Below are 18,590 nucleotides of genomic sequence, written 5' to 3'. Positions count from 1 at the left end.
AAATGACAACATTGGTATCAGCAGTCTGATAGTACTATGGTGTGATAAGACTGTCTGCTAAATGACCACATTGGTATCAACAGTCTGATAGTACTATGGTGTGATAAGACTGTCTGCTAAATGACCACATTGGTATCAACAGTGTGATAGTACTATGGTGTGATAAGAGTGTCTGCTAAATGACCACATTGGTATCAACAGTGTGATAGTACTATAGTATGTCTGCTAAATGACAACATTGGTATCAACAGTCTGATAGTACTATGGTGTGATAAGAGTGTCTGCTAAATGACAACATTGGTATCAACAGTCTGATAGTACTATAGTGTGTCTGCTAAATGACAACATTGGTATCAACAGTCTGATAGTACTATAGTGTGTCTGCTAAATGACAACATTGGTATCAACAGTCTGATAGTACTATAGTGTATCTGCTAAATGACAACATTGGTATCAACAGTATGATAGTACTATAGTGTGATAAGAGTGTCTGCTAAATGACAACATTGGTATCAGCAGTCTGATAGTACTATGGTGTGATAAGAGTGTCTGGTAAATGACAACATTGGTATCAGCAGTCTGATAGTACTATGGTGTGATAAGAGTGTCTACTAAATGACCACATTGGTATCAACAGTCTGATAGTACTATGGTGTGATAAGACTGTCTGCTAAATGACCACATTGGTATCAACAGTGTGATAGTACTATGGTGTGATAAGAGTGTCTGCTAAATGACCACATTGGTATCAACAGTGTGATAGTACTATAGTATGTCTGCTAAATGACAACATTGGTATCAACAGTCTGATAGTACTATGGTGTGATAAGAGTGTCTGGTAAATGACAACATTGGTATCAACAGTCTGATAGTACTATAGTGTATCTGCTAAATGACAACATTGGTATCAACAGTCTGATAGTACTATAGTGTGTCTGCTAAATGACAACATTGGTATCAACAGTCTGATAGTACTATAGTGTATCTGCTAAATGACAACATTGGTATCAACAGTATGATAGTACTATAGTGTGATAAGACTGTCTGCTAAATGACCACATTGGTATCAACAGTCTGATAGTACTATGGTGTGATAAGACTGTCTGGTAAATGACAACATTGGTATCAGCAGTCTGATAGTACTATGGTGTGATAAGAGTGTCTACTAAATATACTAAATATAAATGTACATGTAAAAATGTTGATAAATACTTTGAGGTAAAATGTAATTGATACGACTGTAATATATTGTTGTCTCACCTAGCTGTCTTCAGATATACTAATGCACTAATTGATACGACTGTAATATATTGTTGTCTCACCTAGCTGTCTTCAGATATACTAATGCACTAATTGAAAGTCGCTCTGGATAAGAGTGTCTGCTAAATTACTAAAATGTGAATGTAAAATGAATAAATGCAATCATTTCTGCCCATCCCTGGTAGTAGAATACTCTGTCTGTAGGGTGTTTTCAGGGCCTGACCAGGACACTGGAGGCAAAGGATTGGTTGAAATAGGAAAATATCCTGGAGTTTTACTAAAAATAAATGTTTCACAAATCACTTTCAAAAGGCATAATAAAATACATATCTCTCCTCAGAGCTTAATCACTTAACTCAGGTTAAAGGGATACTTAGGATTTAGGCAATGAAGCTCTTAAACTACTGACCCAGAGTCAGATGAAGCCCTTAAACTACTGACCCAGAGTCAGATGAAGCCCTTAAACTACTGACCCAGAGTCAGATGAAGCCCTTAAACTACTGACCCAGAGTCAGATGAAGCCCTTAAACTACTGACCCAGAGTCAGATGAAGCCCTTAAACTACTGACCCAGAGTCAGATGAAGCCCTTAAACTACTGACCCAGAGTCAGATGAAGCTCTTTATCTACTGACCCAGAGTCAGATGTCATTTTGGGAGACAGTGCCAACTAGCGTTAGAGCATACTACCATATGTAGTTAGAATGTCAATAGACACCCCATGTAGCTAGAATGTCAATGGACACCATATGTAGTTAGAATGTGGAATGTTGGAACCAACTGCCATCATAGTGGATAGTATTCTGAACTCTGGAAGCTAGGGTTAGGATGACCCCTACTGGTGTATTAGAGACAGACAAGGGACGTTTGAACCAAATGAATGCTTCTTTGTCTTCCCAGCCTTCTTCTCTTCTCTGTTCCAGGCTCTGTGATCTCCTTCCACCTGACACCTAGTCACATCAGAAGCATCTCCCTGCACTTCCTCACCCTGTCCTACGGAGGGGGCTGTTTCCTGGGAGCCCTCATCATCCAGCTGGTCTACCTACTCACTGGAGGTAAAGACTTCACTAACAGATGCATTTTTAAAATGTTTAAATGTATCCGTTATTTTACCAGGTAAGTTGACTGAGAACAGGTTCTCATTTGCAGCAATGACCTGGGGAATAGTTACAGGGGAGAGGAGGGGGATGAATGAGCCAATTGTAAACTGGGGATCATCATTGTAACCATAGCAACTGAAGAGGAACACACATGCATGTTGGAATGGTTGATGGGGGTCTGCCTGCAATATGGTGATTCAATCCTATGGCCACTGATAGAACTGTTCTCCTGTCCAACTACAGGTAACTTCTACCCAAACACACTGCATGAAGGGAATCTGTTCTCCTGTCCAACTACAGGTAACTGGAACCCAAACACACTGTATGAAGGGAATCTGTTATCCTGTCCAACTACAGTAACTGGTACCCAAACACACTGCATGAAGGGAATCTGGAGCGTTTCTTCTTCTTAGCCATGTTGATGACCATAAACACTCTGGTGTTCTGCTGTATATCTGACAGGTACAGTAAGAGAACCTCTCATGTATCAGTATAGTCATTACAGATGAGGCAAAGAACAGGAGGAGGACAGAAGACACAAGGAGAACAGCAGACACAAGGAGGACAGAAGACACGAGGAGGACAGAAGACACGAGGAGGACAGAAGACACGAGGAGGACAGAAGACACGAGGAGGACAGAAGACACGAGGAGGACAGAAGACACAAGGAGGACAGAAGACACGAGGAGGACAGAAGACACGAGGAGGACAGGAAGCCATTTTTGTTCTTTCAATCCTGGACTTCAAGATTTTCATTGATACAAATTTGAGAATTTCCTTGAACTCGTGAGGTGACCTGAACAAAGTGTCAATATAGTCTGTGTAGATGAGACAGGTGAAAGTATTGAGACAGGTGACAGTATTGAGACAGGTGACAGTATTGAGACAGGTGACAGTATTGAGACAGGTGACAGTATTGAGACAGGTGACAGTATTGAGACAGGTGACAGTATTGAGACAGGTGACAGTATTAAGAGTATTGAGACAGGTGACAGTATTAAGAGTATTGAGACAGGTGACAGTATTGAGAGAGATCCACCCTAGCAGTCTCCCCTGTGTCCCAGGTACCTAGAACTGAGTGTGGTGCAGAGTAGCCGAGTAGGAAGCAACCTTCTGACAGAGAAGCTACTGCAGTAAAAGACCTGCCTGTGATTCTAACACACCATGGAACGCTCCTCCACAACGGTCTCCATAGAAAAAGTGTTGTGACCTCTACACAACCTTTGTCCCCTGTAGCGCTGGAGTTCCTCTTGGTTTATTGATGTCTGTACTGTGGATTGTTTTCATTGACAGTCAGTTTTAGACAGACATTTTAGATGATCGTTCCTTCCTACTGAAATATAATGTGGGAGTGTATTATGTACTGTCTATTAGTCTACATGGATATGATGTGGGAGTGTATTATGTACTGTCTATTAGTCTACATGGATATGATGTGGGAGTGTATTATGTACTGTCTATTAGTCTACATGGATATGATGTGGGAGTGTATTATGTACTGTATATTAGTCTACATGGATATGATGTGGGAGTGTATTATGTACTGTCTATTAGTCTACATGGATATGATGTGGGAGTGTATTATGTACTGTCTATTAGTCTACATGGACATGATGTGGGAGTGTATTATGTACTGTCTATTAGTCTACATGGACATGATGTGGGAGTGTATTATGTACTGTCTATTAGTCTACATGGACATGATGTGGGAGTGTATTATGTACTGTCTATTAGTCTACATGGACATGATGTGGGAGTGTGTTATGTACTGTCTATTAGTCTATATGGATATGATGTGGGAGTGTATTATGTACTGTCTATTAGTCTACATGGACATGATGTGGGAGTGTATTATGTACTGTCTATTAGTCTACATGGATATGATGTGGGAGTGTATTATGTACTGTATATTAGTCTACATGGACATGATGTGGGAGTGTGTTATGTACTGTCTATTAGTCTATATGGATATGATGTGGGAGTGTATTATGTACTGTCTATTAGTCTACATGGATATGATGTGGGAGTGTATTATGTACTGTCTATTAGTCTACATGGATATGATGTGGGAGTGTATTATGTACTGTCTATTAGTCTACATGGATATGATGTGGGAGTGTATTATGTACTGTATATTAGTCTACATGGACATGATGTGGGAGTGTATTATGTACTGTCTATTAGTCTACATGGATATGATGTGGGAGTGTATTATGTACTGTCTATTAGTCTACATGGACATGATGTGGGAGTGTATTATGTACTGTCTATTAGTCTACATGGACATGATGTGGGAGTGTATTATGTACTGTATATTAGTCTACATGGACATGATGTGGGAGTGTGTTATGTACTGTCTATTAGTCTATATGGATATGATGTGGGAGTGTATTATGTACTGTCTATTAGTCTACATGGATATGATGTGGGAGTGTATTATGTACTGTATATTAGTCTACATGGACATGATGTGGGAGTGTGTTATGTACTGTCTATTAGTCTATATGGATATACTGGTGCATCGATTATTGTAAATAACTGATTCATTGTGTCAATCAATTCAATAATAGGGCATTTCCAATGTCATGATTTGTAAGAGCACTTACAAATCTGGGACCAGGCTAATTAGAATGTGCTGTAATGCCATCTGTTTATCAATAGCACTAACTGATCTGGGACCAGGCTAATTAGAATGTGCTGTCATGCCATCTGTTTATCAATAGTAATAACTGATCTGGGACCAGGGGCCTGTTGCACAAAACTAGGATAAGGGATTAAGCCAGGATATCTTGGTGATCCTGGCTCAATTGATCCGTAATCCGGTTGCACTAAAGATGGATAGGGGGCAGGAGGATATGTTATGGTATAAATTACCATGGAGATTTATTCTGTGGAGCTAGCCTGCTCCAGACCAGGCTAAATTCCAGGATCTATTTAATCTCATCCCTAATGTCAGTCAGCAGTCACCACAAATGGAAACCAATAGTTATTTCACTGCTTTCATACATTGTTATCACATATAACTAGACCCACTGTTATTTAAACGTTTGTGATCATTAATTTCAATGATTTTGGATAAAAAATGATTTTTAGATGATGTTGCTATCATTAGATAATTTACAGTTTCCCATAGACTATAAGGCTATATATAAAATGCTAGAATATTAGGGCCACAGAGGGGAAAAAAACACAAGTCATAATATTGTAACCAGTTGTTTTAAAGGAGGACAGTTGTTAAAATGACAGATGTGGGGCATTTCGTGAAATTGTACTTCAGTATGGTTTCATAAACAAAGACATGCTGATGTGCCAGAATATTAAGTATCACATTGTCATAAGTATCAAAACTGTAAAAACAATATGTAGCTTTTCTGCAGAAAGAACCAGCCTCATAAATTTATGACTTTATCCTTTTTCTTCAGTGTGGCCCTAGTACTCTGTCATATAAACAAATACACATTCCATATGAATATAAAAACACAATGTGTAACATTATGTTCCTTTATTGAATAAGGACAAAACAAAGCAGGTAAACCATCAGCTCCTTTCAAAACTGAAGTCACAGTGACTCTACAAGATGGAAAGCACAGAATCTAAGCATATTATACAAAATGATACATATACAGACCTTTGAATGTGTATAACACACCCTGCATGTCTGCACACTAAAATAAATGCAGGACAAATCCATACACATCAACTGAACAGACAAATGAATGGATGCAGTAGCCTCCCTGCAGCCTTGTATTACACACAGTATACCGCACAAACATCATAAGAGGCCAAATTCGTCAAAAAACGAACCCAAAAAAACCCAAATTCCTCTGCCACCGCAGGACATATTTAACCAAAATTGAAAGCACACATACTAACTAAAATAATTCAACACATATTGGTCCCTCAGCAGCCGACCACTGTCGTCATCAGGGAAGATTGCCGGATTGTCCCAGTCCATGGCTGGTGGCACTCTGGGGGCCCTCTCCTTCCTCAGGCAGGCCACATTGTGAAGGACAGCACAAGCCACAGTAATATCACATGCCCTAACAGGGCTGACCCTTAATTTGTGAAGGCAGTGAAAGCGTGCCTTCAGGAGGCCAAAGGTCATTTCAACTCTGGCCCTGGTCCTGGCATGGGCATGGTTGTAGGCCTGCTGTGCTTCCTGGGGGTCTGTGAAAGGTGTCAGGAGAAAAGGCTGGCAGCCATACCCCCTGTCTCCCAGCAACACACCAGAGAATTCACCTGTCAACACAAAATCTCATCATTACTACCTCATAAACACAGTGATATTCTTGACACAGCCATGATGGTTATAAATAGGGGTTGTGTGGCTTACCTTGTGATAGGCACTGATAGATTTCAGAGGCCCGAAAGATTCTGGAGTCATGGACTGAGCCAGGCCATTTTGCCACAACATTGCTGATCACACAGTCAGCATTGCAGACCATCTGAAATCATAAGATGAGGAATATTACACCAATCAATGCACATCACTGGCAATGCAGAGTGTTCGTCAATGGACAATATCAAAAAGTTATGTTCACCTGAACATTAATGCTGTGAAAGGATTTCCTATTCACAAAATCGGCCTCATGGGCACCTGAGGGGGCTTTTATCCTTATGTGTGTGCAGTCCACTGCACCAATGACATTGGGGAAACCTGTCACACAAAGTAATGAGTATCCTACTATGTGTTAACAGTTGTCCTGTAATTTGTAGATCCTCTTACCTGCAATCCTATAGAACTCCTCTTTGATGTCACAGAGTCTTCTGTGGCCAGGGAAGGAGATGAAGACATCTGCTAATGCTTTGATAGCCAGACACACACTCCTTATTGTGCGGCAAATTGTGGCCTTGTTCAGCTGTTCTGCATCCCCCACTGAGTACAGGAAGGCTCCACTAGCAAAAAAGCGCAAGGCCACACAAACCATTTGCTCCACACTCAGTGCATGGCTCCGTGCAGTGCGGTGCTTAATCCTGGGACCCAGTAGTCTGCATAGATACCTGATGCCATCTGCAGAAAACCTGTATCTTTCATATAGATGGTCATCAGGGAAGGCCAGTGGGTCCAACCGGTCCCTGAAGACCCTTTCTCACCTGAAGGCTCTCCTCAGCACAAGTGCTTCTTCATCCACCACATCTCGCACGAATGGGCATGCCATTGTCAGAGCAGAAAGGAACACACAATTTTGGGCCTTCATATAGGCTAGTGGCCACACCTGGTGCTGGGGGGGGTGGGCAAAAGAGGGCGATGCCTTATAACGATGACTTGGTTGTACTGATTGCTGGGAAAATAAAAAAAACCTTAGAAAGATGCCACCGTCCTGTGTGCTCACAATAAGAGCTCATATGTCATGGCTCACTTGACTTTACGAGAATATACCTAATTTTTATTTTGAGCTGTGTCATCTTCTTGGAGCTGGGGAGGAAAGAAAAATAATGATTAATACATTTGTGTTACAGTTAGCATACAGTGTACATTGAAGGCATATCTCACCTCCCTCTCAAGTTTTTTTATTTCAAGGTCCAGTTTCCTAATTGTCCTCTTTTTTATTTCGAACTCCAGTGCAAGATTTTCCATCTTTTTCTTCTTGTACTGAATGTCTATGTCTGCCAGTTCTATTTGGCACCGGAGGTGGTTGCCATACAACTTTCTGATAGCTTGTGAGCTCTGTGAACACAATACAATTAGCGCAGCTGGAATTTGGCAGGATGTGGTGTCCTTTTATTAATACGCACTATGTTGCCAGGCTGGTTTTCCCACTGTATAGCATCTGGGTCCTGTAAAAGAAATTAGATTTTTTGATTTTGATGAGGACTCCTCACCATTGTAGAGTAAATAGTACTTTCACAGTCTTAACATGATACCTCATGCCTTCTGGAATCCAGAGAGATGGTCTCCTCCTCATCATCGTCTCCATCATGTGCTGTTGCTGCTGCACTGGGGCCTTCACCCTATCACATTTAATCGGATTCATATTGAAGCTAGTAGACAAGACATGCCAGGCCTACAGTATGCCTTTGATGGAGTACTCACTGGATCAGCATCGTCTGGTGCTTGTGCTGGTGGCTCTAACAGGAACACAGTGCTGCCAGACACTGCAAGGCAATAGGTAAACCAAAGTCAGACAGTCCAAATTGATTCAATATGAATGTGGTTGTATCCCATGTAGAGATGGAAGGACATACCTTGAATGAAGCGGGTGGCATCTTGGGAGGAACCTATGCTCGTCTCTTTCCCCCCAGGGATCCCCTCTAAGACGGGCCTGCCTTTATTTAGCTCCAAGGCCATGTCCTCTGCTGGGGTAAGGTCAGCCTTTGGTGACCCACCACCCGTGCCTTGTCTGTGGGTATTCTTTTTCACTGCTAAAACAGTACAGACAATGTGTGAGCAGGCACCTTCTGGGTACAATATATGCTTGTGCTTTGTTAAATATTAGTCAGGGACCATACCATTCTGCAGAATGTTCTTGTATTTGATTTTGACCTGCTGCCATGTCCGTTTTGGCCCGTTCATGTTTAATCTACACACACACACACACACACACACACACACTTAATGGAGTCACACTGCAAAAAATTACTTGGTATTTTTGTCTTGTTTTCAGTAAAAATATCAAAAATTTTATCATAGCTTTATACAGTGTGATGGAGTTACTTTACACAATTTCACTCATATCTGCAGTGCATTTCAATAAAAAAAATTAACCGTTTCATAATTACAGTACAACTGCATTTTTGGAGATGTGAATTAAATATTTGAATTGTAATTGTGATGTTTCAGCGGAGCGGTGAGTGTGTAATTGTGCACTACTTACGCATTCAGGCGGTCTGCAATACTTTGCCACGCTTTTTCTCTTTGCTTTATCACTGTGGCGGTGTTGCCTTTCTTCTTAATTATATCTTTTACCTCCTCGTATGCCTCCATGAGGATTTGTGCTTCCGACGGGGAAAAGTACGCGGCTCTAGTTGCCATGGTAAATCAGTTAATCTGTGATCTGTGGCGGGGTCTATTTGAGTGAGCCGTGAGCGCGCACCTATCCAGGATTGGTTTCACCTGGCTTAATGAATCCGTGTCTGCTCATCCTGGCTTGGTCTTTGTGCAACCAATTAAGCCTGGACGCACATGTTTTGGCTTCATTGAGCTCAGCTGAGTCATTTATCCCGGATGTCTTAATTCTACTTTTGTGCAACAGGCCCCAGGCTAATTAGAATGTGCTGTCATGCCATCTGTTTATCAATAGCACTAACTGATCTGGGACCAGGCTAATTAGAATGTGCTGTCATGCCATCTGTTTATCAATAGCACTAACTGATCTGGGACCAGGCTAATTAGAATGTGCTGTCATGCCATCTGTTTATCAATAGCACTAACTGATCTGGGACCAGGCTAATTAGAACGTGCTGTCATGCCATCTGTTTATCAATAGCACTAACTGATCTGGGACCAGGCTAATTAGAACGTGCTGTCATGCCATCTGTTTATCAATAGCACTAACTGATCTGGGACCAGGCTAATTAGAATGTGCTGTCATGCCATCTGTTTATCAATAGCACTAACTGATCTGGGACCAGGCTAATTAGAACGTGCTGTCATGCCATCTGTTTATCAATAGCACTAACTGATCTGGGACCAGGCTAATTAGAACGTGCTGTCATGCCATCTGTTTATCAATAGCACTAACTGATCTGGGACCAGGCTAATTAGAACGTGCTGTCATGCCATCTGTTTATCAATAGCACTAACTGATCTGGGACCAGGCTAATTAGAACGTGCTGTCATGCCATCTGTTTATCAATAGCACTAACTGATCTGGGACCAGGCTAATTAGAACGTGCTGTCATGCCATCTGTTTATCAATAGCACTAACTGATCTGGGACCAGGCTAATTAGAACGTGCTGTCATGCCATCTGTTTATCAATAGCACTAACTGATCTGGGACCAGGCTAATTAGAACGTGCTGTCTAAACAATGGATTTATTACAATAAAAAAGGGGAGTCTAACCAGATCATAGACCTAGTAGAAAACTGTTAATAACCCAGAGGATCTGAAATAGTTGATCTGTATCTACTGGTCATTATTTAGAGACGTGATTTTGTACCAATCCCAAAGCCAGGATAGAGGGGCTGAGTGAATGTGGTCTGGACTCTGTGGAGGAGGGTCATTGTGTCAGAGACACTGTAGAAGGACAGAGTACCTGCCTTGTGGTCCAGGTTCACTCCTACTCTGGAGGAGGGTCATTGTGTCAGAGACACTGTAGAAGGACAGAGTACCTGCCTTGTGGTCCAGGTTCACTCCTACTCTGGAGGAGGGTCATTGTGTCAGAGACACTGTAGAAGGACAGAGTACCTGCCTTGTGACCCAGGTTCACTCATACTCTGGAGGAGCAGGGGACAGATATTTCTGGTTTATTATAATTGTGCCAAAACCTACAATGGGGGGATAACACTCCTAAGTCCAGGACTGACTGGCACCTAGAAATGTACACTCTGGGCCTTTCCTTTCCTGCTGATCCCTTTATATGACACTGCTATTTCAACCCATCCAGCGCTCCACTCTACCTCCCAGTAGCAGACTCCAGACAGGTCCTCTCTACCTCCCAGTAGCAGACTCCAGACAGGTCCTCTCTACCTCCCAGTAGCAGACTCCAGACAGGTCCTCTCTACCTCCCAGTAGCAGACTCCAGACAGGTCCTCTCTACCTCCCAGTAGCAGACTCCAGACAGGTCCGCTCTACCTCCCAGTAGCAGACTCCAGACAGGTCCGCTCTACCTCCCAGTAGCAGACTCCAGACAAGTCCGCTCTACCTCCCAGTAGCAGACTCCAGACAGGTCCGCTCTACCTCCCAGTAGCAGACTCCAGACAGGTCCGCTCTACCTCCCAGTAGCAGACTCCAGACAGGTCCTCTCTACCTCCCAGTAGCAGACTCCAGACAGGTCCTCTCTACCTCCCAGTAGCAGACTCCAGACAGGTCCTCTCTACACAGCACCTGTCTCCAGTAGGAACATCTCTCTGGTCAGGAGAGGGCTGAGCTTTATCAGTGGCTGTCACCTTCCTGTTTCCCTCAGACAGGCTGAGTTCTGGATCAGCTGTGTTCAGATCCAACGTCAGCTGGAGGACGTCTGACAGATGGAGATAAAAACACAATAAGTAAAAGAAAGAATGTGTATGTTATCTTTGAGAGGGTGTTTGAATATCTCTTACAGAGATACAACTCTTCTTTGGTCTTCAGCTCAGGAGACATTTGGAATTCTGTCACTGTTTAAAATCCAATGTAAATGAATATTAAGAGAAGAACGTGTTAGGTTTTCAGACTAAAACACAGTACACAATGAGCACAAATAGACAAGTGTTCAGCAATACACCTCAAATAAGTTGATTACATTCCATGATAAATATACCACATATTTTAATAGAGGATAAAAAACATATCTTGAGATATGTGTTAACATCATTCACGTTGTCCAGTTGATCTTTCAGTTCATTAGGAGAAAACATCATGCTGTCTAAAGGAGAGGTGTGAGATGACAGGCAGGATGGGAGAGGACACAGGCTCAGTATCTGAGTATTCAATATATATTTTGTGTTTGTGATGTTGTTTACATGTGACCATGTTGTCTTCACCCAAACCAAGGGCTGGATTTAATCCATATCGCAGAAGTATCATGGAAGATCTGCATTAACATGTAAAGGTCATCTACAACATTTACCATGCAGTGTCCAAGAACACTGGAACATTGCTTTTACAGTTAAATCGAGCTTTCATGTGGATCTTCCACGATACTTCTGCTGTACAGATTAAATCTACATTTTTGATAAGTGAATCCTGACAAGAACATCAGCTAATTAACCAAACGGACGGACAGGCAGACACACACAGACAGACACAGAATCAAATCAAACGTTATTGGTAACATACACATATTTAGCAGATGTTATTGTGGGTGTAGTGAAATGCTTGTGCTCCAAGCTCCAACAGTTAGGACGGACAGACAGACAGACACACACCACAGTAATCAGATCATGGTGACACCACAGTAATCAGATCATGGTGACCCCACAGTAATCAGATCACGGTGACCCCACAGTAATCAGGTCACGGTGACCCCACAGTAATCAGATCAGGGTGACCCCACAGTAATCAGATCAGGGTGACCCCACAGTCCAGTATGGACCATCAATGCAGGTACTGTATGTAGAACCATAGTAAAGCCCAGTATGGACTATCAACACAGATACTGTATGTAGAACCATAGTAAAGTCCAGTATGGTTCTGCACAAAGTGACCATTTAGAATGAGGCCCAGTTCAATGAGGTCTTAACAGAACTGGGGGATGACAGACATGAAGTGGGGTGGTGGAGATCTAATATTTTTTTGTGACAAACACTAAAGCATGATATTGTAATAAATCTACACCCTATTCCCTATGTAGAACACTACTTTAGACCTGGTCAGAAGCACTGTAGTGCACTACGTAGGGAACAGGGAACCATTTGGAACAGAGACAGTAATTCCTCTGAACATCTTTCTCTTCCTCACCTGGTTTCTTTAACAGCCCTTCACTCCTCCCCTCCTCCCTTTTCATTCTATTCTATCAGCCACACCACTAGCTCACCTCCACACAATCCATTTACAAGTTAAAGACACCTTGGAATAAATAACAAAGGAAAACTATTACTAGATGAAGTTTAGTGTTGTATTTTTTATTTCCCATCACCATAAATCATATTTAATCACTGAACAGTAGCAGACCCAACTTCATTTATTCCTGACTCTGGATAGTGGATTAAAAACACCATCAATCTCCAATGATATTAAAGTACTATTCTGAACATTACTGATACACTGAGAGGCAAGTCAAGATATCTGCTGGTTATATTGTTTGGTCAATACCACCACCTGCTGGACAGGTTTAATGTTGCTTGACTGAGCAGTATGGGAGGATGAAAGATGACAAATTTAGGGATGGTTTCCTGGACATCTACATTGAACATACTTTTTAGCCCAGGACTATGATTAATCTGTGTCTGTCCCATATAGTTTAGTTAGTTACTTAGTGATACTACCTGTTCAATGCCACTGAGAAGAATTACAAAGAGACAGAGAACCAATTGAGAAGACATATCAATGGTTCTGAATGCCAACGAAAATATACATCAACACCACACGTCATGATTCATGGAAATGCATTGAACATTCTTTTTAGTCCAGGACTCATCTGTGTCCATCCCACATAGTTTAGTTAGTACCTGTTCAATGCCACCGAGCAGAATTACAAAGAGACAGAGAACCAATTGAGAAAACATATCAATGGTTCTGAATGACAACCAATATACATCAACACCACACATCATGATTCATGGAAATGTACAATATTAAAACATTGTGAAAACATTTTATCAAATATGAGCACATTAAATCTCTTAAAATTCAAATCAGTCAGAAAAGTCAAATGTACAAATCAAAATGAACGTATTTAATTTTAATTCAGAACATCTGAACATCAAATCAGTTAAATCATTGTTCATAAAACAGAGCAGAATGAATCATCACATCTGAGATATCTGAAATATGTCAATATAGGACTCATTTTACTGTGGATATAGATACTTTTCTACCTTTTTCCTCCAGCATCTTCACAAGGTCCTTTGCTGTTCTGGGATTGATTTGCACTTTTCGTAGCAAAGTACGTTAATCTTTAGGAGACAGAACGCGTCTCCTTCCTGAGCAGTATGACGGCTGCGTGGTCCCATGGTGTTTATACTTGCGTACTATTGTTTGTACAGATGAACTTTGTACCTTCAGGCATTTGGAAATTGCTCCCAAGGATAAATCAGACTTGTGGAGGTCTACAATTTGTTTTCTGAGGTCTTGGCTGATTTCTTTAGATTTTCCCATGATGTCAAGCAAAGAGGCACTGAGTTTGAAGGTAGGTCTTGAAATACATCCACAGGTACATCTCCAATTGACTCAAATGGTGTCAATTAGCCTATCAGAAGCTTCTAAAACCATGACATAATTTTCTGGAATTTTCCAAGCTGTTTAAGGCACAGTCAACTTAGTGTATGTAAACTTCTGACACACTGGAATTGTGATAGATTATTTAACTTATAATTCAATGTGTCTGTAAACAAATTGTTGGAGAAATTACGTGTGTCATGCACAAAGTAGATGTCCTAACCAACTTGCCAAAACTGTAGTTTAACAAGAAATTTGTGGAGTGGTTGAAAAACAAGTTTTAATGACTCCAACCTAAGTGTATGTAAACTTCCGAATTCAACTGTATATAGGGAACTTTCAATGGTCTAAAGTTGATGTTCTTATTATTTTCAACACACCTGTAGTGGAGATCTTGGTCCATTCTCCTTTAAGGAAGTCTTCTAGTTTCTCTCAGTTCAGTGTCACGAACCGGCTCAAAGCCCGTAACAAAAGGGAGACAACGTGGAGATAAGGAGTAACAAAACATATATTAATTAAATAAAGTAACTAAGTACAATATACAATGGTGTGTGTAAGTGAGTGTTTTGCATGCATGAATGTGATAATGCAGGGTGTTGAAAGATGCTATAGCAAACAACCCCCCCCCCCCACAAACACAACAAAATTACATAAAGGTGTCTGCATGGAGAGAGTCTCCTCCATGAATGGGGAAGTGGTGTATTTATCCTGGGACACACCGGGCCCAGGTGTTTCCCATGTAGCTAACGACCCTCCCAATTCTGCCCACCGGCATCCTAATAAGGAAACAAGAACAAAGAGAGAATACGGCAGACAGAGTGGGAGGGTCGTCACATCAGACACGTCTCCAAAGTACTGAAGCGGACGAACAATGATGCTGGGTAAGTCTGAAGATACACTGATACTGGAGAGAGGCTGATAACTCTGGAGACAGAGAGAGAGACAGACAGACAGAGAGAGAGCAAGAGAGAGGGGGGGACAGAGAGGACACCATAATGATTGAGATGATTAGTTTCACATTAAGTTAATTTCATATCACATGTAACAAGGCAGTTTAGTTACCTGGAGGAAATGGATGTGATCCTGTGTGTGTGAGAGCTGCTCCAGCTCAGTGCTTCTCTTCCTCAGCTCAGCTATCTCCTACTTCAGTTGCTCCAGGAGTCCTTCAGCTTGACTCACTTGAGCCTTCGCTTGGCTGCTCTCCAGGTGGATCAGGCCTTGTCCCCCCTCCCGGACAGGCCGGTACAGAACACCGCCGCCCTCAGCCGGTGACGCCCCAACCAGAAAATAATTCACTAACTTACTCTGCAGGTCCACAAGCAGACCACCAGGGGGGTTGAGAATGCTCATTTTCTGGCAAAGGGAGGATGCTGCCAAGTTGTTGATGATCAGCACCCTCCCTCTGTATGACACTTGGGAGAGGAGACACCTCCACTTCTTCATCCTCGACTCAACCACTTGTGACACTCCTTCCCAGTTCTATACTGGGTCCTCCACCCACTCGACTGGCTGTCAGCTCTGGATCCAATGAGAGAGAGAGAGAGGGAGAGAGAGACTGACTTGGCATCCTCATTACACTTACACCCCCCCCCCTTCCTAAAAGCACATTGTGTGCCACCACAACCTCCACACAATCACATTATAGAGTACCCAATGTCACAGTACAATACACCATCCAGCACCACATTCCAACCGTACATCCAACCCCTTCCTCTCCAGCCGTACAGACAGCCCCCCTGAGCCCCCATACCTCCTGAAACATCTCCACACTGTTGATCATTTTGTAAAACTCAATCTCAACCCTAAGGCGTTAACAGTAATGGCATTACCCTGGCAACACAGAAAAAACATGATGACCACCCTTCCCCAACTCCCAGGTCAACCCGAGCCAACCAGCTATTGGTGTCCAGGGCTCCATGTAATACCCTCCACTGGATGACCCCTGACCTTTCCAGCACTGGGAGCTGATAGAGCACCCTCCACCTATATCCTGCCATGCTCTCAGCCCCCATAACCCCCTGCCACTGATGCCCCTTTACCCCCTCTAAGCCCACCTCCGTACGGTACAGTAGCCTCTGTGCTGCTGAGTCAGAACGCTGCCACCCTGCTCTCCAGGTCCACCAAACCCAGTGATCAGTGGGTTGTGGTAGATGGTCTCCTCCCATACCCACGGCCCAGGCACCACACCCCCGTCTCGTGTGGGTCTCAGCAGCTGCCAGACCCTCAGTACTGCAGCATAGAAATCAGAGACCCCTGCTGTATTGAGTCTCTCTGGCCACATGATGAAGAGCTGCTGATCCAGCCACAAACCCAATTCCATTTCCCCTAAATGGCACCAACAAATGTCTACCTTTTTATTTGACCACTAAAACCTGTTTTTAGGACGAAACTGGAAAAACTATTTATAAGAAAGTTAACACCCGCACCTCGATGGTTTTATGTCTGCCTTTCCAGGATGTCGGCAAGACATGAAAGTTCTGACTATTTCTGGTCTAGCGATCAATAACAGCAGAGTACCCTGCCCAAACCTATGTCATTAGAAAGAGGAGATTTTCCTGATTTTTAAAATCCGACATAAAACATTTTACATTTACACATTGTGAGATATTTAGTGAAATAAACAGACATGTTATAACAGCAGTCTTTTATTTAACCAGCTTACCATTTATCTACTACCATTTGACTTTTGTGTTAAACATTTAGTTGTTTGTAATCTAGCGGTTAAGAGCGTTAGGCAGTAACAGTAACAGGTTCACCTAGTCGAATCTCCGAGCCGACTAGCTGAAAAATCTGTAATTCGCCTTTTTTAGTCACTTAACCCCTGTGGCTCTGGATAAGAGTGTCTGCTAAATGACTCACGGAAAGGTAAACTAGGCCTCTGTGAAAGGGCAGCAGGTAGCCTAGTGGTTAGAGCATGGGATTGTAACCAAAAGGTTGCTGGATTGAATCCCCGAGCTGACAAGGTAATAATCTGTAGTTCTACCCCTGAACAAGGCAGTTAACCCACTGTTCCCCGGTAGGTTGTCATTGTAAATACGAGTTTGTTCTTAACTGACTTGCCTAGTTAACCACTAGGCTACCTGCCACCCCCATTATTCACAGACAGACTCCTCTGAAGGCAGGCAGCACACTCCTGAAAACTAACTGCTCAGCAAAGCAAAGGATCTTTTGAGAGCTATAAATTCATTTTCAGTGTCTATGTCCAGTGTCTGTGTTTATATGTTAAGGGGTAGTTACGTTGGAAGACAATGTCAACCATAAAAATATAAATATTTATCTTTAGAAAATATATATAATTAACTAAATGTATTTGTATGTACATCCCCTATCACCACAGAAGGGCCAACCTCCAACTCCCTCAAACCACTCTCATCAGCAAGCTTTCCAACTGTCCAACCAAACCACTGCCTTGTCGACTAGTATATTCCCAACAGTCATCTAGAACAGTAGCAGTGGGATGCTCAACCACACAGCCTTTCAACCCAATAAGCTAATGACAATTTATTACGTCGTATATCCAAAGGCATCTCACCTGCCTCCACTAGTCAGACACATACAGTCTTTGCTGCTGTTCCATAAACTATACACCTGTAATCAATTGTTGTCCTGATCAGAGCTCTATAAATATCCATCAACGATTGTCTGTCAGCACCCCATTCATACCCAGAGACCCACACAACCAACTACCATGAAAGTGATGGAATGAGAGAGAGAGAGACATCATTACAACACTGTACACAGACATAATATAACGTTTCTTCTTCTTTGGAGTTTAACGGCAGTTGGCATCCAATATGTTGCATTACCGCCCCCAACTGGACTATAATATAAATCCATGATACTTTGTGATATAAAAGGGAAAAGGGGAAATTATGACAATACTAAATAAAACCATTTCAACCCACCCTACACTCATTAAAACCCCACTACCCCATTCCACTACTTTGACCCTATCTGCTCCTGCACCATGACAACGACCTGGGAGGACGGGACACCACCACTCAACACACCCTGTAACTCTTCTGAAGTCAAATCTTGTATGACCAAATACTTCTCTGCAGCTGCCACCACAACATCTATTTTCTGTGATTTACGTTCCATTTCTGCAGTACAGTTGATAACCATTGTTATTAACACTAAGAAGCAAACCTTACTGAAGCATATATCACTCGTTGGCCTATCCCTCTGTGCTGCACAGATCTACTACTCACAGGGATCCTCTCAGGATCCCTCACCCTTGACCCATCCTCCTCTACTTTCTTCACTGCCTCAGC

The 18,590-nt window shown here is 42.3% G+C and overlaps 1 protein-coding gene across 1 annotated transcript; it reads right to left on the bottom strand.

Moving 5' to 3' along the window:
• Positions 1-5,847: 5,847 nt before the first annotated feature.
• On the bottom strand, positions 5,848-9,185 carry LOC139406398 (uncharacterized). The gene is made up of 8 exons (XM_071148943.1): positions 8,809-9,185; positions 8,545-8,721; positions 8,393-8,454; positions 8,224-8,310; positions 7,853-8,136; positions 7,085-7,774; positions 6,692-6,803; positions 5,848-6,597 (listed from the first exon to the last, which is right to left on the bottom strand). The coding sequence occupies exons 1-5, from the start codon at positions 8,870-8,872 to the stop codon at positions 8,044-8,046; spliced, it is 483 nt and encodes a 160-aa protein (XP_071005044.1). The 5' UTR covers positions 8,873-9,185; the 3' UTR covers positions 5,848-6,597; positions 6,692-6,803; positions 7,085-7,774; positions 7,853-8,043.
• Positions 9,186-18,590: the final 9,405 nt, after the last annotated feature.

This window comes from Oncorhynchus clarkii, chromosome 4 (genome assembly GCF_045791955.1).
Source record: "Oncorhynchus clarkii lewisi isolate Uvic-CL-2024 chromosome 4, UVic_Ocla_1.0, whole genome shotgun sequence".
Lineage (NCBI taxonomy): Eukaryota > Metazoa > Chordata > Actinopteri > Salmoniformes > Salmonidae > Oncorhynchus > Oncorhynchus clarkii.
This window is presented reverse-complemented; position numbering and strand designations above follow the sequence as displayed.

Bases quoted from the DNA above. Each gene is read 5' to 3' on its own strand.
- LOC139406398 (XM_071148943.1), bottom strand. From the start codon at position 8,872: ATGAACGGGCCAAAACGGACATGGCAGCAGGTCAAAATCAAATACAAG. The intron at 8,722-8,808 runs GTATGGTCCCTG...GTACTGTTTTAG, and splicing joins CAAGAACATTCTGCAGAATG to CAGTGAAAAAGAATACCCAC. The intron at 8,455-8,544 runs GTATGTCCTTCC...ATTGCCTTGCAG, and splicing joins TGCCACCCGCTTCATTCAAG to TGTCTGGCAGCACTGTGTTC.